Raw genomic sequence first — 25,856 nt, 5'->3', positions numbered from 1 at the left:
GGAGGTGAGTCTGTCTGCGGTGCAAAAGGTCTGGCCTTACCAAAGCTGCTAAGCCAATAAAGACCGGCTCTCTAGGTATTTTCAGTCGGGATGGAAAATCCTGCTTCCATGAGAGGAAAGATTGGACAGGGAGGAGATATAAATAAATAGGGATGGAGGGGAGGAGCCAAATACAGCCTGGTGAAAGCCGAATCAAAATGTGATGCTGCTATGCCATTATTCAAAGTATATATAAAAAAATCCCAATGTGAATCAACGGGCAATCTATTATTTTAATCATAATGACAATAAACGTTATTTATCTAGAAGCTTTTTTTACTGTATGTTTGTGTTTATGTGAAGATGATACAGTTGAATGAAGATTTGATTAAGAAAAACAACAGATGAACACCAAATATTGGTGAAATTCTATATCAAATGTAACTGTCCAATCATGTATTTTTGTGAAGATATTGAAGAAAGTCACGTTTTTTTCCTCATCAGTTCTCTACAGAGAAGAAGTAAAGTTGAGGAAGACAGAGTAGAGTAAAATAGAGGTAAAGTAGACTAGAGGTAGAGTAAAGAGAGGTGGAATAGAGGGAGGTAGAGTAGACCTGCGCAGTGGCCACTGACAGGTGCCCCTCAGCCCGAGGCTATACCAAAGACCGGCTTTTGCTCGGACTCTCCAAAATCGGGATCAGCATCGGACCCAAAAATCTGGCATCGGTCGGGCTCTATTGAAGGCAATCAGCCAGGAATCTAGCTCGGAGCATATTTTCATTGTATAACGTAAATTTATCGGTGTAATAAATTAATCAGCATTAACATTACAATTTAAAATGTATACATTAAAACAAAATAAATTTGCTGCACATTTTATTGGGAAGATTGAACGCATTCGGTTTCAGATTTTATCTGATCCACGACCTCCACCAACCGTCAACATTAACCCTGCCTCCCTCACCCTGTTTCAAACTACTATCATCTCAGCACTCGGTAAATTAATTTCTCCACCTGTGTTTTAGATATAATCAATATAATCAAGCTTTAAAATAGGTTTTCCCCACTGTTGGTACTTTTATGTTATTGATTATTAACAGTTCTTTGACCTCTGGGAGCTTTCCAAACGGTTTCGAACCCAAATCTGGATCCACTATCACTCAATAATGGACCAATTTCAAAATGTAATTTTTTTATCTATGGTACTGGAGAAAATCATTTCAATGCAATTAATCGCTTTTATGAGTTTTCAGTCAGGTTTTAGAGCCAGCCACAGCACAGAGACAGCCCTCGTGAAGGTCTCTAATGACCTTCTGTTAACAGCAGATAGAGGTGACTGCTCAATGGTGTCGACACAGTTGATCATGCTGTCCTCCTGGACCGTCTGGAAACATGGGCTGGTCTTACGGGAACTGCTCTACAACTCTTACATTCATACCTGTCCTTTGGAGCCTTTTCCGTTGTGATAGCAAACGCCAGTTCCTCTGTTGCTGATTTAAACTGTGGAGTTCCTCAAAGGTCCATTGTTGGCCCTCGATTGTTCTCAATATGCATGCCCTCATCCAGATCAGCCAGAGCCATCGTGTTTCCCATCACTGTTATGCGGGTGACACCTCCTCTACAATCTAATAAGTCCAGCAGTTTAGATCATTTCCTTGCCTGCTTCACTGATAGAACATGTTGGATGTCCCCAAACCTTTTAAAACTGAATGATGATAAATCTGAGGTCTTTGGTCAAACACATTCCCCCAGCCGGCTTCACAGTAAGCTTGGTTCACCGGCCAAAAATATGAAGCCGGCTGCCAGAAATGTAGGTGTCATTTTCGCTGCAGATCTCTGTTTTGAGGGTCATGCTAAGAATGTTGTTCAGTCTTGCCTCTTTCAGATTACGAAAACTTCCAAAATCGGATCATTCTTGTCTCCCACTGATTTGCACAAAGTTATTCACGCTTTTATTTTCTCCCACCTAGACCACTGTAATGCACTTCATGCCGGCATGAGCCAGCGGTCGCCTCGTCGACTCCAACTAGCGCAGAACGCTTCTGGCCGAATTTAAACAGAAAGAAATACGAACACATTACCCATTTCCTAGCCAACTTACACTGGCTACCAAGGAATGAACGTGAAACAGATGGCACTCAATTTCAAAAACAGCCACAGAATGTGAACAGCTCATTAGTGACTACCCTAATAACCACTACAGCACTACAGATTCATGTGTACAGACTAGTTGTTGGCTCAATTATTTACAAAATATGCCTGAGAGTCATGGATTTTGGACAGAATTTTGTGCCACAGCCCTGACTCACACATTGCTCACATTATGCACATTAAGAACCCTGGTCTGAATTCAGGTCATTTTGTGATAACGTGAATTCCTTCATCCCCTCCAAGTACCTGAATGAAGGCTTCGCTTTGCTGTTCCCATTATTTGTCCACCCCCCTGTGTTTAGCCCTTGCAGGTTTGGTTTAGGTGAGCTTTGATTAAAGAATGCATTGGCCATTTTTCAACTCAGGCCTTATTGAAACTTATCTCTCTGCCACACACTTCTCACTGTGCTTAAATGCAGTCCAATGGGGCAAGCGTCTGAGACTTAAAAAACTTCAAATACCTTTTTTGAACGCAGGAAACTCATTATATTTTCAGGCAGTTTTTACATGTTACCAAAAAATCAAAAAGGTTGCAAACTGTACATTATATCAGGGTTTTCCAGGTTTTATTGAAATCCATTTTACATCCACGCTAACATACAGCAAGAGACTGGAAACAGGAAGTAAGAGACTAGAAGCGTGAAGTTGCGTCGCTTCCTACTGTAGGCAATTACAAAAATTAGATTTAAATTAAATGTATTATTAATGTTATCAAAAAAGAAGTAACACATAACACTATATGTGACTATAATGTGAGTTTCCCAATTTCGAAAAGAAGATAAAACGTTTTAAGAAGAAACAGTCTTTATTAGTCACGCAACACACCACACTACAACACATGCTTTTGATGGTGGCCGGTGAAATGGATTCTCTGCTTTTGACCAATCCTGGCTTGTCCTTCCTCCGGGGGCACAGCCAGGAGCAGTGGGCAGCATACGTGGACGCGCCCGGGGACCAGGTGATAATTGTCCATCACTGGTCAGACCATGATGGGTGCATGTTTTTGAGTGGGGTCCTTACTGACGTGAGGTGGAGGAAACCCCATGTGAGCACGGGGAGAACATGCAAACTCCACACAGAAAGGCTCCTATTTGGGAGATAACCCACCGGAGCATGGTGCCAACAGCGCCCCAGGCGGGAATCAAACCCAGGACCTTCTTGCTGTGAGGCAGCAGTGCAATGCACTGCGCCATACCGTGCCACGTGTTTTTTTAAGTCTTTTACGTTGTTTGCCCCAATTGACTGCGTTTAAGCAACTGAGCACAGTGGTAAGTTTCTCAACAGTAAAGAGGTTGATGTTATGAACAGGAAAAGCAACATTTTAGTAAGGCCTGGGTTGAGAAATGGCCAACTTATCCTTTAAATTAAGTTAAGATTAGAAGGGTTTTTTGGCTGAGCGAGTTGTTCTTGTATCTTTATCTATCATATGAGTATTAGTATGACAATGTGTTGTGTTATTTCCTATTTCTGAGAGATAACTGGGACTTGACTTGAACTTGACTTAATAGGTGTGGAAGGCTCGGTCCACAGACATGGGTTCGAGGAGGGAGACGGAGACTTCCTGGCAGCGAGGTGCTTTTCTAACATTATAATCAAACAACAAAAAGGCTCGTGAACATAAAACAGAAATCCAAATGCTCAGTGCGCGTCAGTGTCTGTACCGCGAGCTGGCCGGAAGGCTCTTGGTTTCTGCACCACGGGATCCTCACTGAAAGACCAACAACACATAAGAAAGCTCTCCCAGCCGCCTCGGACCAATCAGCGGCAGCGGGCAGGATAAGCTGCACCCGCGCGGGAAGTCCTGTAACGACCTGTAAACCGCAGACCACGGCTTAACCACGCCCCCTCGTCTGCCACAATAGGATTTACTGATTCCTAAGATTAATGAATAGGATTGGAAGGTGATTAAATACCTGATTTTTCCTTCCTGCCGCCCCCACACAAACAAACAGTAGTGATTCGCTACCCCTTGTATTGGTTGTTCTTTACTTCCTAGGCCTAGTACTACTTCCCAAGTAGTAAACTCAGTTTACAATGAGCGTTAACAATTGTCCTTTCTGAAGGCTAACGTCATCACAGCAAAGTGGAAGAGGTTAGAGCCCAGCTTCCTTGATTATAATCGTCCAAAGTGGAAAAAGTGCATTTCTATGAGGCTTTGATTATGATATCTCAACGTATCCTTTAAATATACATGTGGAAGAGTAAGTTTAGGCCCGTTCTGAGCTTGTTCACACACCAGAGCAGCTTCTCAGGGATCCTATGGTCAGCTAAGTAGTTAACTCCCCCTGGGGCTCGCTGCTAGCCAATCAGAAGCTGGACAAATAATTTGACATTATTTAAAATTCCCTTGTTGCACAAAAAGACCAGGCTACGGCACCTGGGTTTCACCAATGTTGTTGAGCAATATCAGTCGGTGTCGGTGTTGTATGTCGTTTAAAAAAATCGGTCTTTTGTGTTTGTGCTACTTCTTTGAATCGCTTCCCAAACTACCTGATTTTGGATTAAGGATCTCGGATTATTTACACTGTGATATCTCTACTCTTTCCTGGCTTTGACCCTCGCCTGAACTGTCTTTTCGGATTTTGGAACGTGGACTCTAGCATATTGCTAACTATGCCGGCATCGATGCCTACCTCCACGGATTGTGGGAACTGTTTGCGCCTGGTCGACAGACTCAGCGCTCTCGAGAAGTCGGTCTTCAAAGACATCCACAGCCTGCGTGAGGACATGAAGAAGAAGGATGAACTGTTTGTGTGTCTGACGTCCATCGCTAGCGCTCAGGCTAAGCACATCTCCTGCTCCATTTCCTCTGCTGTGATCGGACCGGACTTAGAGTTCACTCTCCTATGGCCCGGATCCATTCTCACTGAAGGTGAGTCGGATCCATCTGACGCCCCACCGGCTATGATAGAGGAGCCATGGCCCAAGTCCCGGACCTGTTCCACCCCAGACCCTTGGACCCTGGCGGCGAGCCATGGCCAGCGTTGAGTGCGCTCCTTGAACCGCTCTATGGCAGAGACTCTCCGGCTGGAGAACAGATTCCAAGCCCTGGAGCCCACGGTCGATGCCAGAGATATGCGGGAATTCCCTACTTTGGGATGCCACGGTCCACTGTGGCATCGAGGGCACCAAGACGGTCTCCACCGCCGCCGGCCTTGTTCCCACTGCCGCCAGACTATCCATAGCCTGCCCGGGCCTCCGCTCCCGAGCCAGTTGGTGGATCCTCTGCCGCTGTTTTCAACACTGCAGAGCACCGCCTCGGCTCCCACAGCGCGATCTCCGCCCATCGCCCCGCAGCCACTGGGACTGCCTGCCTGCGATGCCTCCGGGAGGACGGTGCTCTCCTGGCTCGGCTGCTGCTGTCCCTCGGAACTCCTCTGCTGCCGGACTTCCATCCATGCTCATTGTCGGCTCCTCCATGGTTTAACACATCACCCTGCCTGCGGCTAAAACCATCTGCTACCCGGGTGCTCTCGTCCGGGATATAGACTCCAGAATCCCACAGCTGCTGGATCAAAACCAATGATCTTGGGAACAAACAATCGGAGACACTTAAAGAAGACTTTACAAAGCTTATTGACAGTCTTCTACAGATGGACCGCCGGTTCATCGTCTCCGGCCCGCTGCCGTGTCCCAGCTTTGGAGACGTAAAATTCATGCATCCTTCAGCTACACACATGGCTCAAGGGATACTGCTGCTTCCTCAACGTACCGTTTGTGGACAACTTCGGCACCTTCTTGAACCGTCCAAACGTCTTCAGACATGATGGAGTTCATCCAAACTTTCACGGATCACGCCTCCTCGCCTTGAACATGGAACTTACGCTGAAATCTTCTGTTCGCTGCTGATGTTTGGTGAGTCCGATCCACTCTGACATTAATGACTGTCACACTGCTCTACAAATTCCTGTACTTAACTTCCCTGTAACATACAGGAATCTAAATTATTTACTACCGGTTCAGACCCAAACTCTCAGTACCCCGCAAAGCCATGCATCCAGAACAATAAAAATGTCTCCATTAAACGAAAGGTCACTAACTAACAAGTCATTTTAGTTAATGAGCTTATAAGCACCATAACCTGGATTTTGCTCTATTAGCTGAGACCTGGCTGGATAGAATTGGCTCAGTCGCACTCATTGAGACAGCACCTCCTAATTTCAAGTTCATCCAAACCACTAGAGCTGACCAGAGAGGCGGTGGAATAGCTGCTGTCTTCTCTGATAGTTATAGCTGCAAGGAAATCCTCCTCGGAGAATTCACGTCTTTTGAACACCTTGCTATATCTATAAACTGCAGTGCCCCGATTTTAATCATCGCTATCGGCCACCAAAATCTAAATGTGGCTTTCTTAATGAATTCTCTGAGCTACTGTCCAAGATCTCCACTGATTATGATTGTGTAATTATCTCAGGTGTATTAATATTCATGTTGACAATCAAACAGACCCAGATGCTCAACACTTCATGAGCCTATTGGAGGCATTTCACCTCACTCAGCACGTTTTTGGACCCACCCACAATAAGGGGCATACTCTGGACTTAGTCATATCAAAAGGACTAAATTTCACTGTACCTATGTCATGGATGTTATTTCAGATCACTGTTGCATTTTCTTTGACGTTTCTGCTCTTCCTGTACAACAGAGGGGTACCCCAACAATTAAAAAACTTATCATTAACGATCATACCGTTGAAACCTTTAAGAGAATTGTAAATGAGTTACCGCTGTTCAAGGCATCATCAACTAAGGATCCTGTGAACAACTTCAACTCCAAAATACAAAATATCATTGATAAGATTGCACCTGTTCAAACTAAAAACATAGAAAAACAAAAAGCCCCCTGGAGAAATGGAGCGGTTGTTAGGCAGCTTAAGAGGCAGTGTTGTCAGGCAGAACGAAAATGGAGAAAGACAAATCTTCAAGTTCATCATGAAATTTACAGGGATAGACTCAATCGATACAAAATAGAAATTAAACAGGCCAGACAGTCTTTCTTCTCTAAAATCATTATTGAAAACCTCAACAATAGAAAAGTGCCCTTCTTCACTGTTGTTCGACTTATTAATCCACCATCTATAACCCCCGTCAGAGATGCTCTCCACTGAAAAATGTGAGGAGTTTGCTACATTCTTCAGTAACAAAATTATAGCTATCAGACAGAATATTAGTGCCTCAACATCCAGAATTGAATCTACCCTTCAGTTCCCCAGTAATATGACTGCGGCAATGTCTCATTTCGTCCCCTGAGACATAAAAAGACTGGACGATATTGGTCAGCTCAGATCCTCCACCTGCTGCCTGGACCCCCTCCCTACCACATTTTTTAAAACAGTTTTTAACTGCCTAGCACATGAGGTATTAGAAATGTTAAATGGCTCTCTTCAATCAGGTATATTTCCTGCAGCATTTAAAACAGCTGTCATTAAACCACTCCTGAAGAAGAGCAATCTTGATGCAACCTTTATTGCCATCTACAGGCCCATTTCCAACCTGCCGTTCCTCAGCAAAATACTTGAAAAAACAGTTTACCTTCAGCTTAACAACTATCTAACCTTAAACAGCCTTTTAGACACTAATGAATCTGGCTTTCGACCTCACCATAGCACAGAAAGAGCACTTATTAAAGTTCTGAATGATCTACACATAAACACTTATGCAAAAAAACAATCTGTTCTTCTGCTCCTGCTCCTGCTCCTCTCAGTGCTGCCTTCGACACTGTTAACCATCAGATTTTATTAGCGAGATTACAAAAATGGGTTGGCCTATCTGGCCCGGTGCTAAATTGGTTCAAAACCTACCTACAGGACAAGCAGTTATTCGTGTCCATTGGAGATTTTGTGTCCAACAAAGTGGATATTGTATGTGGAGTGCCCCAAGGTTCGATTCTGGGACCATTATTGTTTAACCTTTATATGCTTCCACTGGCACATATTCTAAAGAAACACAAAATATATTACCATAATTATGCAGATGATTGACAACTGTACATATCCCTATCTCCTGATGACCTACACTCCCTCACTCAGTGTATTAATGATATTAATGCATGGATGTCAAATTACTTTTTACAACTGAACAAAGACAAAACAGAAATACTCATCTTTGGTGCAAAGGCTCAGAGACAGAAATTGCAGCTCATCTCAGTTCTCTGTCCCTGGAGAGCAAGAACGAAGCCAAAAATCTGGGTGTAATTATAGACGGCGATCTAAATTTTAAGAGCCATATAAATCAAATCACAAAATGAGCCTTCTACCATCTAAAAAGCATTTCAAAATTAAGAGGCTTCCTGTCAAAAGCAGACTCTAAAAAATTTTATCCATGCATTCATAACAAGTCGATTGGACTACTGTATGGCCTATTCACCGGCCTCCTGAAATCAGGTGTGCAGCGGCTACAGTTAACCCAAAATGCGGCTGCACGCGTTCTCACTGGGACAAAAAAGTTTGAACATATCACACCTGTTCTTAGATCTCTACATTGGCTCCCTGTCAACCAGCAAGAACTCTCAGGTCCACAGGCAGTGGTCTTTTAACCGTCCCTCGTACCAACTCTAAAGCAGGAGAAGCTGCTTTCTGTATATATGCCCCAAGTAAATGGAACAACCTACCGAGGGACCTGAGAGAGGCCCCCACACTGGATACTTTTAAAAGCAGGTTAAAAACCTTGCCGTTCGCTACAGTCTATGACTGACGTCTGTCCGTCTGTCTGTCTGTCTGTCTGTCTGTCTGTCTGTCTGTCTGTGTTACTGGTGCTGGTGCTGTGGCTGCTGCTAATCTTATACCTAAACTTAACCCTCGCTTACCTTATGGCTAAAATTAACCCTCTAACCCTACACCCTAACTTAAACACCTCTAACCTTATACCTCAATTTAACTGTCTCTAACCTGAGTGACTTCTCCGGTTCCGGTGAGAGCTACCACTTCCGGTTCCGGTGACTTCTTTGTGTGAGCCTTGGTGTTGTCTTTTTTGCTGTTTTTTTTTTGTTGCTGTTGCTGGAGTTGATGTTGCTGCTGCTGTGAGTGAGAGGATTATAAGAAGGGTTTGTTTTCGGAGAGATAGTCAAAAGGATCTCCCTCCCGAGGTCAGAATGAAAAACTTGACCCATAATTTAGGGACGCTAATTAAAGGACCGTGACTGGATTAAGATGAGACGGTGCACAGAGTTGAAATTTCCATTTCCGGTGAGGGCTACCACTTCCAGTTCCGGTGACGTCTTTGCTGTGCGTTACTTCGTTGAGATGAGATGGTACACACTGTTGACTTAATACAGATGAGGAGATTTCTGGTTCCGGTGAGAGCTACCACTTCTGGTTCTGGTGACGTCTTCGCTTGTGCCCCCCTTTTGCTGCTGCTATTGTTGCTGCTGGTACAGTAGCCGCTAGTGTTGTTATTGCTGCTGGTGGTGTTGTTGGTGCTGCTAACCTTATCCCTTAACTGGTGTTGTCGTTGCCACTGCTAACCTTATACCTAAACTTAACCATCTCTGACCTTATTCCTTAACCTAATCATCGCGAACATTATACTTAAGCATAACAATCCCTAAACTTATACCTAAATTTAACAATCTCTAACCTTATACCCTTATTTAAATATCTCTAACTTTGTACCTTAATTCAATATCTCTAACATCTCTAACCTCAGTGACTTTTCTGGTTCCGGTGAGAGCTACCACTTACGGTACTGGTGAGGTCTTTGCGTGTGCGTTGCTGTTGTTGCTCCTTCTTTGGTTTTGCTGTTGTTGCTGCTGGTGTTGATGTTGCTTCTATTTCTGTTGCTGTGGTTATTTCTGTTGTGATATAACAGTTAGAGGATCATGAAAAGGGTGTGTTTTCGGAGAGAGAGAGTCAAAAGGATTTCCCTCCCGAGGTCAGAATGAAAAACGATGGATCAGTTCCCGATGGTTGTAGACTTGTCTTGGGTCATGGATAATATCGCGGATCCCCACGTTGTATTCGGTCCAGAACGTGAACAAGCGGTGATGGTGTTCAGCTAGGATCCTCCGGGGCTCGGCTGGATTGTAGGTTAGTGGTTGGAGTTGGCTGATTTAATGAATTTGGTGCGCCTGTCTGAACCAAGGTGGTTCGTCCAAAAATAACTTGATTACCGGTGTCGCATTGCCGCACAATGACAGGAAAGATATTATTTAAAAAAGGGTTTTATCAGCGAGGCTCGACGGGAGGGCAGTGTCGGTTGAGGTGGAAACCAAAGGTCTAAAAGTATAAAAAGTGTCTCTGAGAATCATGTTTGATCATTTAATACATGTTTTAAATGTGCGTTTGTCAAATAAATCTTGATCCAAGTGAAAGTCAATATCATGTTACCAAGTCATTTCATATTGGGTGCATCCCTCAAAATTGAGAATCGTTCATCGTCCTATCGTTCTTCACAAGATCATCTCAGGAAAAACATTGTTGTGATTACACATTGAAATCGATGTGTAATCACCATAATGTTTTTCCCGAGATGATTTATGAATTCAATCTCACTTTTAGGGAAACACAGAGCTGCAGAATGCAAATGTTCGTGGAGAATAATCCACAGTAAACGAGCAGGGTCATTTGCCAGGAGTGGTGAGTGGGGACAAAGGAGGATTTGAATATGTCTAAGGCGTCGTCAACACGTACGTACAGTATATGGGTATTTTTTTTTAAATGTGGTATTTCTCTGCGTTTTGGCCTGCCTTCCACACCAAAATGGTGTTTCAGGTCACTGAAAGCAAAGATTTTGAAAAATTCCTTCCTGGGTGGAGATTTTTCAGGACTCAGTTTTTTGCCTATTCGTGTGGACCGGTGAAACGGCTGTTTCGACAGACAATAATGTCATGACCTCGATTTACAGATACAACAAACATTTGTTGTTTCACACATTGAGCATTCACCAGAAACCTACAAACAATGGTGGACTACCGGTGTGTTTACCTATGGTTAGTACTGTCAGGTTTAATGAAGGGTATTTTCCTGTAAATATAACGTATTTTTAACCTTTCTAAAAATAAAAACAAAACAAAGATTTTGGTGGCGCCACAATCTCCACTAAGCGCTGCGCGATCAGCTGTGCGTCCCTGCTCCCAGTTTCTCCTATGACAGTGTGTTTTTATAGTAGATGTATTTATTGTAATTGAATGACACAAAACAAATACTGTGCGCGTAATGGGAACCAAACCAAACAATCGCCTAAAAACCAGAACGTCTGGTCACTGTAGGTTAAGTCAACCGAGCATTACCTCATCATTACACCGCTGTGCGGACGCGTATAAATACGCTGCGTCTAAAAGTTAGCCTCAATTCACCTCTCCGTCTGTGGTGCAAAGTACACCAATGCCACGCTGTGCTGTTGTTGCATTCGCTACTCAAAAAGAAGCCCATCAATGCGCATGCTCCCAATGTTCTTCTGTGGTGTTTGACACAAAGGTTCGACCGCCCAGCGTTTTCAATGGTCTCTTGTGCACGGAGATATTTTCAAGATATCTGGACAGGAATTTATTCGAAAATGGAGGGCAGAAAAATATGTTTTTAAAAATTCCCATATACTTGTGGATGAGGCCTCAATCTCTGTTGTATGTCCCCCGGTGTTAATGTAAGCTTCACGGGGACTCAGGTAAAAGGAAGCACATTTCCTTTGAAGTGGGTGGTCTACCGTTACAAAATTTATAATGTTTTAACTTGTGTATAGGAAACTCTATTGTATTAAGTGCATTACTCTTTTTCAGATACTATAATTATATATAATTATTTGTTATTCTATTCCTCACCCTGTTTTAACACACTTCTTGACTCCACCCTCCTTTGATCTTCCTTAATGGACTTATCGTGGCAGATGGAGGCCTTTGGCTCCACTCAGTGCTGACAGCGAGAGCAGACAGCACAAATAGGCACCACGTTTCGCTGTGTGAAGTACAGAGCCAGAGTCTGCCAGTGGCTTGGGGTAAATTCTCTGTACAGTCCAATGCCCTAGTGTTTAATTACCGCCGGTATGACAGAATTGGCCATTGTGTCTTAGTTTGTGACTTTACGATTATTTTCATCCAGTCTCCTCCTTTTACAGTTTCTCCATTTCCAGCCTTTGACATCCAATTTATGATATTATTATTTTTATTTATTTAATTCCAAAATAACAGCATTGACGTTGTTTAGATAATAGAGCACTGGTGTTACCATATAGGACTGTAGGAAGGACCAAATACTGACATTTGCAGATTACTGACAAATGTCAGCATTTGGCCAACACTGACAAAATTAGGGGTTCTGTACCCTGTTCCCATTCAGGGCATGTAATTCCCAATGGGTATGGATGGTTACCACGCCCATGTTCAGAGTTTCTGTTCTCCTGGTAGTTAAATGAGTGAAATACAGTAAAGGGTGTGGTGTGTTTACAGCTATGGACACCTTGGCCATGTTGGATGACAATAACCTGCCCGGTGCCATATGCTGCTCAGTCTCAGAAGAGCATCACAGGCTTAAAGTGACACACATAATTAAGTAAGTCTTGTTTGGCTTGTGTTAAATTTGTTGCGATTTCTACCTTGATCTTAATGTCACAGTATCAAATCAGATATTCCAAGAACTGCAAAACAATGGGACCAAGGCTTGATAGTAGCTCACTTGTGAAATTGTATCCTGTCTCTTGCATCTAGTCCACATTATGTTTTTAATATTTCTGAATAAAGGCAGGAAATGTCACATAGCCTTGACATTTTGAAAATCTCTTCCATGTAAATCGCATCCATCTCTTCTAGTAACCATGATTGTAGAATGCCCCATTGCTTAGTGGAATAATCTGAAGGTAACAATAAAGTAGTTCAATATTGATGTTTGATCCCCAATCCAACACTTAATGCCCATCCCTTTTTAAGGAGTAAAATTAGCTACATATCATCTGTGCAGATTCCTACGTCCATTTTCCTTATAATGGTAAATTTATAGCATGACTCTCAAACTGCATCCCAAGGTTAGGTTGGTAAATGTGACCATTCAGGGAGTCAACCCAACCCAAATGGGGCAATCGCGACCAAGTTCTTTGGCAATCAGTACCTTAACATCATAAAAAAGCCATCCAAATCTAAAATCCTATTATCATCCTTTCCTTGCTAACAATTATTTCCATTTTTGTAATAGCTCACACTTTATTATCAGTTTCCTGTTCACTCTCCCCTCCACGCTTGGGTTAAAACATTTTTGGTGAGATTACATAAGAGTAGCAACCAGATACCACGGATGGACGGTCACCAAACTAAATTGAAAACACTTTATCCCTCTTCATCTATCCTCCAAGTGGAATTAATCTGAGTTAATTGGCTTCAATAGGATTACCTGGTGGATTCACTCCTCTCTTCGCAGAATTAAACAGTGCTAGACAGATCTGCAGGCCGGGATTCCGTGTCCCGACAGCAAAGCAGCAAACTCTTGTTTACTACTTTGGCAGAACACAGGAGCAGACCATAGTCCCACAGCGGAGGAGGTAAAGGGAAATCAGTTCACTGAAACTGCAGAATACACCTTCACGCCAGCACCACCAGCACCACCAGCACCACCAGCACCAGCACCTAACACAGCGATGGGAAACACTAAAAGCGGCGCTGTGTCCAAGGAGATCCTGGAGGACCTGAAGCTCAGCACGAAGTTCACGGAGATGGAGATCGTCCAGTGGTACGATAACTTCAAGAAGCAGTGTCCGACCGGACGCATCAGCCGAGCGGAGTTTGAGTCCATCTACAGCCGCTTCTTCCCCGACAGCGATGCCCAGACGTACGCGCAGCACGTCTTCCGCTCCTTCGACACCAACGCAGACGGCACGCTGGACTTCAAGGAGTACATTGTGGCCCTCCACATGACGTCGACGGGCAGGACCACCAGTAAGCTGGAGTGGGCCTTCTCGCTGTTTGACGTGGACAACAACGGCTACATCACCAAGTCAGAGGTCAAGGAAATATGCACAGTGAGTTTTTGGGGTTGTAGAGGCATGCAAAATAAGGCTTCTTTAACTGAAACCTTAAAATATACCGTGGTATGCGAAGGAACTCTAAAGTTTCAGACCTTTTGGCAATATTTCACTTGTACAGGTTCTCCTCACTAAACGACCAAGTTCCGTTCCTACAACCAGGTTGTTAAGCGAATTGGTTGATAAGCGAGGACCCGTCTTATTTCATGGTAAGGGGGCGTGGCGATTTGCGAACGCTAGTGTAGTGAATACTGACAGACTGCGGGAAAGAGACTGAGACTGAGAACGGTGATGAGATGGGATGCTTGACGCTGAAACGCTGCGCACGCCGCGGTATTGTATAATACCGATTGGTCTGAGAGCTGGTCGTAAGTCTGAATGGTCGTCAAACAGGTAGGTTGTAAAGTGAGGAGTACCTGTACTTGAACGTGCTTGAAGTCATCCTTCAAGACCCAAACTTTCTTCCAAACTTCAATTTGCATGAAATCAAGAACGCCAAATGCCTGAATGTATTATTGTGTGTCCAAAATATTGAGGATGCATCTAGTTGAAGAATGCAAGAGGAGGTACTATCCAAGAACCCAAGGCTATTTTTTGGACGATTCAGCATTGATGAATGGCCACGGTGTCTTTACAACAATCTTTGGCCCCTTACAGCCAGTCTGCTCATATTTCCATTCTTTTTCAACCATGTTAAGAAAATCGGACCGTATAGTAGCAGCAGATAACATTCTGGGCCTTGGTTTGAAGTCAGTCGGGAAAGTTAGGAGGAAGGTTAAGTGAATACAGGTAGGAAGGAAGGGTAGTAGGAAATTAAGGATTCAAAGATAAGTAAATAGAGCAAAGAATTGCAAGGTATCAATAGACTACAGAATAGAGAATAGAGGAGAGGTTAAAATATCACTGAAGAACCGATGGAACACTGTCCTTTAAAGAAGAATGTTGACAATTAAATCATTTTGATAAGTGTTCGATCATGGCAAATTTGAGACGCCACCTCACTTACACTCACCGTAATGGGTAGAGCCAATTTGTCTTAATCCCAAAGAAATTTCTACATTGGAACCGTAATCCGTAATTGGATCCATAATCTGACAGACTGGCTCAAGCATCTTGGGAAGATATTTGCATCACTGCTGGATTTGACTTTATTCAATGCAGATAAACAAATTAAGGCACCCAACACAGAAATTACGTTCTGAAACAAGGGATCTGTGGATTAGGGCTGGAAAGTTAAATATAGAGAGAGTAAGGAGATAGAACAAATAGTAGACTACAAAGTCTTAACCAGGAGATTAGATTAGAGTTTCTCAGAATCGCAAGGCATACCAATGAAGTTCAGACCACGTGAAGAAGCCCTGTTCTGCTTATTGTGCTGGGTGTTGTTGAGGAAATGTTTATCGCAGTACAAAATGAACCTAATTTCGGACAGACAACTCTAAGATCTAACTTAAATTGATCTTAATTTATTTAGCATTGTTTGAGTTTGGGCGTCTGGGCTCTATTGCTCACATCACTCCCGCTGTATAGAAACATAGGCATGCTGAATGAGCTAGAAATATAGCAGTGATGATCTCGAATCCCCCCATTGGAGAGAAGAGTGGAGCCCAACAGGTGGATGCAGGGGAGGTGGAGGGAGTGCAGCAAGCAGGAAGCAGAGCAGGAAGCAAAGCAGGAAGCAAAGCAGGTCGGGCAGGAGGGAGTGGCTGCTTAAACAGGCCGGCCCATAAGTGCGTGGAAGCGTGTGGTGCTGTCGAGTTGTCTGAAAGAACTGGCTCTGCGAGCTACTCCTCATTTAACACATCCAGGCGTACCAGAACTGGCTGATTACTTGTTTTTTCTAAATCTTCCAGTTGAAATCAGAAAACAAAGTGCTTATATGATGTTGATACAAACCTTTAACATAACTGATTGCCGTAGTAATTTATCCAACACCATTTCTCATGGTTTGAATTAAGATTTGAAGTTAACTTGTTTTTCATGAAGCGGACATCTTGCAAAGGAATCTGTTGACGAAAAACAATTGCAAGCCAAGCATAGCAATAAAAAGACTGAACATTTGAAGTAAGTTTAACCAGGATAGAACTAACGGGACAAAAGCCAAATCCGTCTTTATTCTGGATGGTATCCGTGTGAACAAGTAAATCTGCTGCTGATTTGACAGCCGAGCCAGTCACTCCAGTGGCTCCAATCTGTTATTAAGCCCCTTGTTGACGCTGCAACGCTGGGATGTGTGCTAGTGGCTTTGGCAATACAGAGACTTAAACCAATGCTACCACTTGTCCAGCATTTTCTCTCTTGAGATTCTGTTTTCGCCAAAGCCCTACTTTGTAAATTTTCCTAAACAGTTAATCCCACAGTAAGGTCAGCAGCCGTAATCCTATGTTATTCTTCTGTAAAAAGGATTTTTCTAGCCTTTTCCTTGTTGGGGAGGTGATTCATGGAGGGACGGGGTATACAAAGGTCTGCTCCTTTGCAACAGAGTCTGTGTTAGTGAGGAAATGGTCAAGGAATGGCCACTGCCATGAAGGGAGGGATTTTGTCCATCTTGCATATATTTAGTAATTAATAAATCTTGGTTTCATGACTCCATACAGACGAGGTACGACCCGTTACTTGTGTGATGTCTCATCGATGTGAATCCTCGGCTTCAAACAGGCGATCTTCAAGCTGATTCCTAAAGAGGAAATAGCGGAACTGCCCAAAGATGAGAACACGGCTGAAAAGAGGGCTGACAAACTCTGGAGCTTTTTTGACAAAGGAGAAAATGGTGAGAGGGTAAAATAGGATGCATGGGTGATGGATGGATGGACGGACGGATGGATGGATGGAGAGACCGATGGATGGGTGGGTGGATGGATGATGTTTCTCATTCCATCTTTCTATCTTATGGTTCTTTGAGGGTGCTCTAACACTGAGGATCGTACATCCCTAACCTACAGCACCTTCTCAACTTCTCCCATTTTGTTTTTCTTTCCCTCTTTCAGGCCGAGTGGCGGAGGGAGAATTCATCAAGGGGGTGATGGATAATGAGGAGGCTCTTCATCTCATTCAGTACGACCCCGCAAAATAATCTCCCACTTTTCGGTCTGACTACTCAAACTAACATTTCTTAACACAATGTATCACCCAATCTGTTATTTTTATGCTTGTTTGTTTATGTTTTCAACATTAACCCTGTAGCCCATGCAATGAAATGTACTCTCAATATAAAGTACAGGCCAACTGCTGGACCAATCAGAAGAACTGTGGTGTGGTGCCAGCAGGAATTTCATTTCAACAGATCCAAGGCCACATTGCTCAAAGCCATTCTGGTTACCTTGCTTTCCATGGCGACTTGCTTTCCATGGCACTATTCTTCTGTTACTTTTTTTTTTATCCATTTTGGTTTGTTGAACTCAACCTCCCTCCAGAGGACACCACATGCCAACTCCACTTAGCACTTTTTTTAAATCAGAAACTGAATCAGAAGTGGGAGTATCTCGGCCGTCATGGGCACGTCTCCCCCACAGCGCGCTCATACCTTAGCAGATGCCTCGACGGAATATAAGTGTAAACGAGGCTTCATTAACCAGTCATTTAACCTGCCAGCTCAGATTCAGCATTTGTTTTGTTTTGCTTTGTACAAGACGTACAAAGGAAATGTGTTTTTTGTTTTTGCTGACCTTGATGAAATGTTGCATGTAAATAAACATGTGGTGGTCCATGAGTTACTATTGTATGGCAATGCAAGGGAAATGTTTAATATCTCAAGAGAGAAACATCTGAACTGCCTGTTTTTGCCAAGAGGGTTCATCACATTGACCTATAATGAAAGACTACATCAACATAACCCAAAGAAAGTCCTTTATTGTTTGTCCAGAATGTACCAGACATCAATAAAAGAAGTCTTCAGTAGATGTAGAGTACAGGTAGAGTAGAAGGATCTAGAGTAGATGGATGTAGAGTAGAGGTACAGCAGAGGTAAAGTAAAGGAGGAATAGAGGGATGTAGAGCAGAGGGAGGTAGAGTCAAGGGAGGTAGAGCAGAGGAAAAGTAGAGGTAAATTAAAAGTAGAACAGAGGGAGGTAGATTGGAGGTAGAGTAGGGGTAGAGTAAAGGAAGAGTAGAGGGAGGTAGAGTAGGGAGGGAGAAACTCAACTCCTCACGGTGAGGGCAGGCCCAACACATCGCTTGAAGAGTATCATGACTTTCTTTGGTCTTGAGGAGAGGAGCTTCATTGGGGTTTAGAATGACTGTCTTTGTCCATTTGACAAAGTGCAAAACTGCTTCTTAAGTAAGTAGTAAATTGTGTTTTAAACTTAAAATCTTAATGGATGGATAGAATTGTCTCAAAATAGTGAATTTAAAAGAAGATCTAGGATGTGTAAACTAGAAACACCAAAATCTGTCAGTGAAAATAGTTTTATTTAAAAGGATAATTACACCTCTTTTCAATCTGGACCTCGTCGTCCCACCCTTCCCACCAAAGCAGTGGTCTCCAAAACCTCATCAACTACTTTGTTAGTGCCAAAATCCTCCTTCGGAGTCAGGCAGCGGGTCAACGCCAGACCCCACGTCACAACGCGTCACATGGTTTTAGTTTATGCAGAGGTTAACAAAGCCGTGGGATCAGGAAACATTAGGGGCAGCGCTCTGCAGGAGGACTTACGTAGCGCTCTATAGTTATCGAGGCCTAATGTGGAGAAGGAGCTGCCGTCCAAGACCAGACTGGCCGGGGCTGGAGGGGGCAGGGCGGCAATTCACGCATTGCACACATTATGCACGTTAAGAACGACTTAGAGCGACAGTAAAAATGGTCTAATATCAGGTTGTATTGCGCTGACGTTGATTCCTTCTTCCCCTCGAAGTACCGGAGGTGGTTCTTCTTGGAGTAATCTCACCACACGCAGTTCAGGTCTGAAGAACATTCCAAGACGCATTACAGCTGCTCTAAAGGCAAGGGGGCGGGTTTTAGAAACACTTCTTATCAGCCCCATGGTATTTATATTTTTCCCCATTATGTTGTCCATCCCTGTGTTGAGCTATTGTAGGTTTGGTTTAGGTGGGCTTTTAATAAAGGATGCATTGGCCATTTTTCAACTCAGGTCTTTCTCTCTCTGCCATAGATTCTCACTGTGCTTAAATGCAGTCAAATGGGGCAAACGTTTGAGACTTAAAAAACTTTAAATCTCCTTTTAGAACACAGGAAATTCACAATTTTGTCAAGCAGTCCCACGTTATACCAACAAAAAGGTTGCAAACCGTGCATCATATCAGGTTTTTCAGGGTTTTATTGTGTTTTCCAGACAGTCTGTCAGACTGTCCCAGACAGTGCTTGTTTCTCATGTAAAAACAACTTCCAGCTGTGAATCAAGAACAAATCACAAAACTGAGGGTGTAGTCACAAGACACACCCAACTCTTTATATTTATAAGAACTCTCTCCGGACAAATTTACCGAGAGCGACTGTTGTATCACTGTGGCACTGCTGTGCCACTGTGTATCATCATCAATTTCTCTCCTATTTTGCAAAATACATTTCGTTCCAGTTAACAGAACAGGATTTAAGTTTCTTTCTGATAGCAAGGGTAAGCAACCAGGCAATGGAATTTCCACGACAATTATTTGGCGATGAGGATGGGACCTCCAACTTCACTTTGCCGGACCTCGTCTTTTTATTTTTTTTAACCTGTGCTGTCAGCATGCTGGGCATACAACACGGAGTATTTGCATACTATTGCATCTAGGACAGAGGTAGTCGCAGCAGGTCTCAGCACAGCAGAAACCATCAGGTGCAAGGCACCAGGACTCAATCCCAGCTGGCAGGGGGCCCAGCCAGCCGTCAACCACGCCCCCACACCAACCCATCAGCCACCCGCCACCCCGGAAAATCCCAGTGCTTTATGTGTCTGTTGGCAATTGCAGTTAAAATTACGGGGTGTGGGGGTTACGGAGGTTACGTGCACAGCGGGACCGAACGTAAGACAGAGTTTAACGACAAGACGGAATCGCCTGCACGTGACAGCAGATCCGGCAGAGCCAATACGAGATCCTGAATAAATTAAGGTGAGAACATACCGAGATTAACGCAGTCCGGGACTCTCGGAAACACGCCCAAAAAGTCCTCAAAAGGCATCGGCACCAGGTGCACCGCGTGCGGCAAAGAAACGCGTAGGGCTAATATCAATCCCTCAGGCCGACGAGCCAGCAGTCGTGTGAAGTACTGTAGGAAGGATCGTGGAAAGCCGTTGTACAAAATACATTTTGTTCCGGTTAACAGAACAGGAACACGCAGTGGAATTTCCACAACAGCATGGTGAGAAGTTGCAGCAGAGTGGTAAGTTTCTCAACTGTAAAGAGGTTGTTGTAATGAACAGGAAAAGGAACATTTTAATTCGGCCCGGGTTGAAAAATGGCGGACCTGGCGGAATGGCCTTTAAATTGAGTATAAATTAGGATTTATTTTTGGCTGAGCGAGTTGTTCTTGTATTTTAATCTAGAGACTAAATACGATTTACTGATTTCTAGGATGAATGAATAGGATTAGAAGTGGGCACCCACACAAATAAACAGCAGAGATTCGTTAACCCTTGTATTTATCGTTCTTTACTTCCCAGGCCTTTTGAAGTAGTTAACTTAGTTTACAATGAGAGTCAACAATCGTCCTTTCTGAAGGCTAACGTCATCACAGCAAAGTGGAAGAGGTTAGAGCACAGTTTCCTTGATTAATCGTCTAAAGTGGAAAAAATGAATTTGTATGATGCTTTGATTGTGATATCTCAACGAATCCTTCAAATATAGACATGGAAGAACCAGTTCAGGCCTGTTCTGAGCTTGTTTACACACCAGCAGCGGGGTAACTATCGCTGCTGCAACTGGTGTAGCGGTGTAGCAGGGCCTAGTGGCCGCTAGGGGCCCATCCCATCCATGTGCGCCAGCGCACCCTTTATCGGCGCGCTAGTGATGCCGATTTTTATCAAAAACAGTCAGTCCTCTGTAACCCTCAATTGCTGCTGAGAGTTCAAGCTCTCAAAACAGGAAGTCAAATCTTAATCGCCCTGACCTGTACCAATATCTATATGCTATATACCCAAACTGGTTTCCTTTTTGTTTGTAAAAACAAAAACCATCATCCGTACATTCTGCTCTGAAGGCTCAAAGGTTTCTTTACATGGCGTATTCAAGTGACCCAACCAGCAATGACAGAACAATGCACCAGTGGCGTCGTTATGGGTGGGGGTCTGGGGCTTCACCCCTGAATGTTGTATGAATAGCACCGATCTGAAATAGCCCCGCAGGGCTGGCTCTACCTATAGGGGACATAGGCAGTCGCCAGTTGCGCCCCGATCGTTCCCTCTCTGACGGTACTGACTGCGCCCACGGCGCGCTAGCGACGTTCTACCCGCAAAGCACCGTGCATAACGGGGACACTTTCTCCGTCACTCTCTGCAAAATGGGCTGCATGGGCTAAGCGCCTGATGTCTTTGAATCCGAGCCACGCCCCTGAAACACACCATCCAGTTAAAATCTGGCATTAACATTCAGTCGGTGTAACATGCAGAACACGTGCTTGTAATTAACATATTAGTTCATATTGGTCTATGGTCACCTACCATATTTTCATATATATCACATTTTAAAAACCTGTGTTTTTGTACAGTTCCTGTATTTCCCTGAACTTCCCAAGACCCAATAACATTTTATCTTACCTTGTCTTGTGTCTAAAAGATTAAACAAAGTAATGATGTAAAGTAAGGTATTGGCCATTCTACACTTAACATTGCTGTGCTACAGTCATCCAATACACTTGCCTGAAATCACGAGTTTGTTTCATATGATTGAACACTATTTTGTTGATGGTAGGAAGGAGAGAAAGGGAATGTTGCATTCCAGTAGAATGTGAATAGTTTGTACTTATATAGACACTAGATTAGCTGTATTCATCTATTTTCAGAAACTTCATTATTCTTCTCTGTTCTTCTATTCCCCGCCCTGTTTTAAGCACACTTCTTGACTCCACCCTACTGTGATCTTCCTTAACAGACTTATCGGGGTGGGTGGAGGCCGTCAGTTCCTGTTTCCACCTGGCGCTGACAGCAAGAGCAACACTCTTTCACCAGGACACCTCGGCCACAGCACAGGTAGGCACCACCTCTCACTGTGTGAAGTCTTGATCCCTTGATCTGTCATAACCTTCAATAAGATATTCCAAGAACTGCAAATCAATGGGACTAGCTCACTTATGATATTCTATCCTGTTGTCTCTTGCTCTTGCTAGTCCACATTATCTTAATTATATTTCTGAATGAAGTCAGGAATAATCATATAGCCTTGATGTACATTTTGTAAACATCTTGCATGTAAGTTGCATCCATCTCTTGTGATCATGATTGTAGAATGCCCCATTGCTTAGTATAATAATGTGGAGGTAACGATTGAAGAGTCCAATATTGATGTTTGATCCCAAATCCAACACTTAATGCCGATCCCTTTTTAAGGAACAAAACAAGGAATCGTTTATTGCATATTTTACTACACCAGTTACACATCATCTGTATAGATTGTTACGTCCATTTTCCCTCTAATGGTAAATGTATACCATGGCTCTCAACCTGCATCACAACAGAACGCGACCAAGTTCTTTGGCAATCCGTCCCTTAACATGGTAAAAAAGACTAACGTCCAAGTGGCATTAATCTGTTAATTAATCTGTTAATTGACTTCAACAGGATTACCTGGAGGACTCACTCCTCTCTTCGCTGAATTGAACAGTTGTGGACGGATCTGCAGGCCGGGATTCCATGTCCCGAAGGCAAAGCAGCAAACTCTTGTTTACTACTTTGGCAGAACACAGGAGCAGACCATAGTCCCACAGCGGAGAAGGTTAAGGGAAATCGGCTCACTGAAGCTGCAGTATACACCTTCACGCCGGCACCACCAGCACCAACAACACCACCACCTAACACAGCGATGGGAAACTCTAAAAGCGGCGCTGTGTCCAAGGAGATCCTGGAGGACCTGAAGCTCAGCACGAAGTTCACGGAGATGGAGATCGTCCAGTGGTACGATAACTTCAAGAAGCAGTGTCCGACCGGACGCATCAGCCGAGCGGAGTTTGAGTCCATCTACAGCCGCTTCTTCCCCGACAGCGATGCCCAGACGTACGCGCAGCACGTCTTCCGCTCCTTCGACACCAACGCAGACGGCACGCTGGACTTCAAGGAGTACATCGTGGCCCTCCACATGATGTCGACGGGCAGGACCACCAGTAAGCTGGAGTGGGCCTTCTCGCTGTTTGACGTGGACAAGAACGGCTACATCACCAAGTCAGAGATCAAGGAAATATGCAGGGTGGGTTTTTGAGCCACTGATGTAGAGGCATGCAAAATTAAGTTTATTTGATTGAAACTGAATAATATACTGGGCCTCAAAGGAACTCTTAAGTTCCAGGCCTTTTGGCAATATTTCACTTGTACTTGAACTTGCTTGGCGTCATCCTTCAAGACCCAAGTTCTGTTCCAAACTCTTCTTCTTTCCAAATGCCTGGATGTGTTATTGTGTGTTCAAAATATTGAGGATGCATCCAGTTGAAGAATGTGGAAGGAGGTACTCTCCAAGAATATTTTTTTGACAATTCAGCATTGATGAATGGCTCAATGTCTTTTCAACATTCATTAGCCCGTCACAGCCCATTACATATTTCCATTCTTTTTTAACAATGTTAAGAGAACCGATCCGACCATGAACTTGGTTTGAAGTCAGTCAGGAAGGTTAGGAGGAAGGTTAAAATAATACAGATAGGAAGGAAGGGAAGTAGGAAATTAAGGATTAATAAACAAGTAAACAGAGCAAAGAATGGCAAGGTATTAATAGACTGAGGAACATGATGGAACATTGTCCTTCAAAGAAGAATGTTGACATTCAAATCTTTGTGAAAGGTATTAGCTCATGGCTAATTTGCTAACTCTCTTATGGGTAGAGCCAATTTGTCTTAATCCCTAAGAAATGTTAACATTGGAACCCATCTGTAATCTGACAGACTGGCTCAAGCATCTTGGGGTGATATTTCTATCACTGCAGGAATTGACTTAATCCACAAATATTGGAGTGATGAGCTCGAATCGCCCCATTGGATAAAAGAGTGTAGCCCAAAAGGTGGATGCAGGGGAGGTGGAGGCAGTGCAGCAATGCACGGGTAAGCTACGCCTTATTTAACACATCCAGGCGTAACAGAGCTGACTGACTTATTTTTTCAAAATCTTCTTTAGGGTGCCAATTGAAATCAGAAAACTAAGTGTTTGTATGATGTAGGCATAGTAAATGATCCACCACAATTTCTCATGGTTTAAATTAAGATTTGAAGTTCACTTGTTTTTCATGGAGCTTACAAATGCAAATGAAGCCTCTTACAAATGAATCTGTCAGCAAAAAATACAATTGCAAGCCAAGCATAGCAATGAAAAGACTGAACATCTGAAGTAACTTTAACCAGGATAGAACTAAAGGGACAAAAGCCAAATCCGTCTTTATTCTGGATGGTATCCGTGTGAACAAGTAAATCTGCTGCTGATTTGACAGCCGAGCCAGTCACTCCAGTGGCTCCAATCTGTTATTAAGCCCCTTGTTGACGCTGCAACGCTGGGATGTGTGCTAGTGGCTTTGGCAATACAGAGACTTAAACCAATGCTACCACTTGTCCAGCATTTTCTCCCTTGAGATTCTGTTTTCGCCAAAGCCCTACTTTGTAAATGTTCCTAAACAGTTAATCCCACAGTAAGGTCAGCAGCCGTAATCCTATGTTATTCTTCTGTAAAAAGGATTTTTCTAGCCTTTTCCTTGTTGGGGAGGTGATTCATGGAGGGACGGGGTATACAAAGGTCTGCTCCTTTGCAACAGAGTCTGTGTTAGTGAGGAAATGGTCGAGGAATGGCCACTGCCATGAAGGGAGGGATTTTGTCCATCTTGCATATATTTAGTAATTAATAAATCTTGGTTTCATGACTCCAGACAGACGAGGTACGACCCGTTACTTGTGTGATGTCTGATCGATGTGAATCCTCGGCTCCAAACAGGCGATCCTCAAGCTGGTTCCTAAAGACCAAATACCGGATCTGCCCAAAGATGAGAACACACCTGAAAAGAGGGCTGACAAACTCTGGAGCTTTTTTGACAAAGGAGAAAATGGTGAGAGGGTAAAATAGGATGCATGGGTGATGGATGGATGGACGGACGGATGGATGGATGGAGAGACCGATGGATGGGTGGGTGGATGGATGATGTTTCTCATTCCATCTTTTTATCTTATGGTTCTTTGAGGGTGCTCTAACACTGAGGATCCTACATCCCTAACCTACAGCACCTTCTCAACTTCTCCCATTTTGTTCTTCTTTCCCTCTTTCAGACCGAGTGACGGAGGAAGAATTCATCAAGGGGGTGATGGATAATGAGGAGGCTCTTCATCTCATTCACTACGACCCCGCAAAATAATCTCCCACTTTTCGGTCTGACTACTCAAACGAACATTTCTTAACACAATGTATCACCCAATCTGTTATTTTTATGCTTGTTTGTTTATGTTTTCAACATTAACCCTGTAGCCCATGCAATGAAATGTACTCTCAATATAAAGTACAGGCCAACTGCTGGACCAATCAGAAGAACTGTGGTATTTTGGGCTCCCAGCAGGAATTCCATGGGTTGGATAACAAATCCAAGGCCACATTGCTCAAAGGCGCTCTGGTTACCTTGCTTTCCACGGCCACGATCTTCATTTTTCACAAAGCGCTGCTCTGCTCGCTTCAAGGC

At 43.6% G+C, this 25,856-nt stretch overlaps 2 protein-coding genes across 2 annotated transcripts; both read left to right on the top strand.

Annotated features, from left to right (window-relative positions):
• Positions 1 to 13,685: 13,685 nt before the first annotated feature.
• LOC307241726 (visinin-like) lies at positions 13,686 to 17,142 on the top strand (the record flags this gene model as incomplete). The annotated part of the gene is made up of 3 exons (XM_080015937.1): positions 13,686 to 14,066; positions 16,728 to 16,839; positions 17,057 to 17,142. The coding sequence occupies 3 exons, from the start codon at positions 13,686 to 13,688 to the stop codon at positions 17,140 to 17,142; spliced, it is 579 nt and encodes a 192-aa protein (XP_079872063.1).
• Positions 17,143 to 23,021: 5,879 nt separating this feature from the next.
• LOC307238718 (recoverin-like) lies at positions 23,022 to 25,538 on the top strand (the record flags this gene model as incomplete). Its single annotated transcript, XM_080011831.1, has 3 exons — positions 23,022 to 23,402; positions 25,124 to 25,235; positions 25,453 to 25,538. The coding sequence occupies 3 exons, from the start codon at positions 23,022 to 23,024 to the stop codon at positions 25,536 to 25,538; spliced, it is 579 nt and encodes a 192-aa protein (XP_079867957.1).
• Positions 25,539 to 25,856: the final 318 nt, after the last annotated feature.

Source organism: Zeus faber, assembly GCF_960531495.2.
Source record: "Zeus faber genome assembly, chromosome: 1".
Taxonomy (NCBI): domain Eukaryota; kingdom Metazoa; phylum Chordata; class Actinopteri; order Zeiformes; family Zeidae; genus Zeus; species Zeus faber.
The sequence above is the reverse complement of the archived record's forward strand: the minus strand, read 5'-3'. Positions and strand labels throughout refer to the sequence as shown.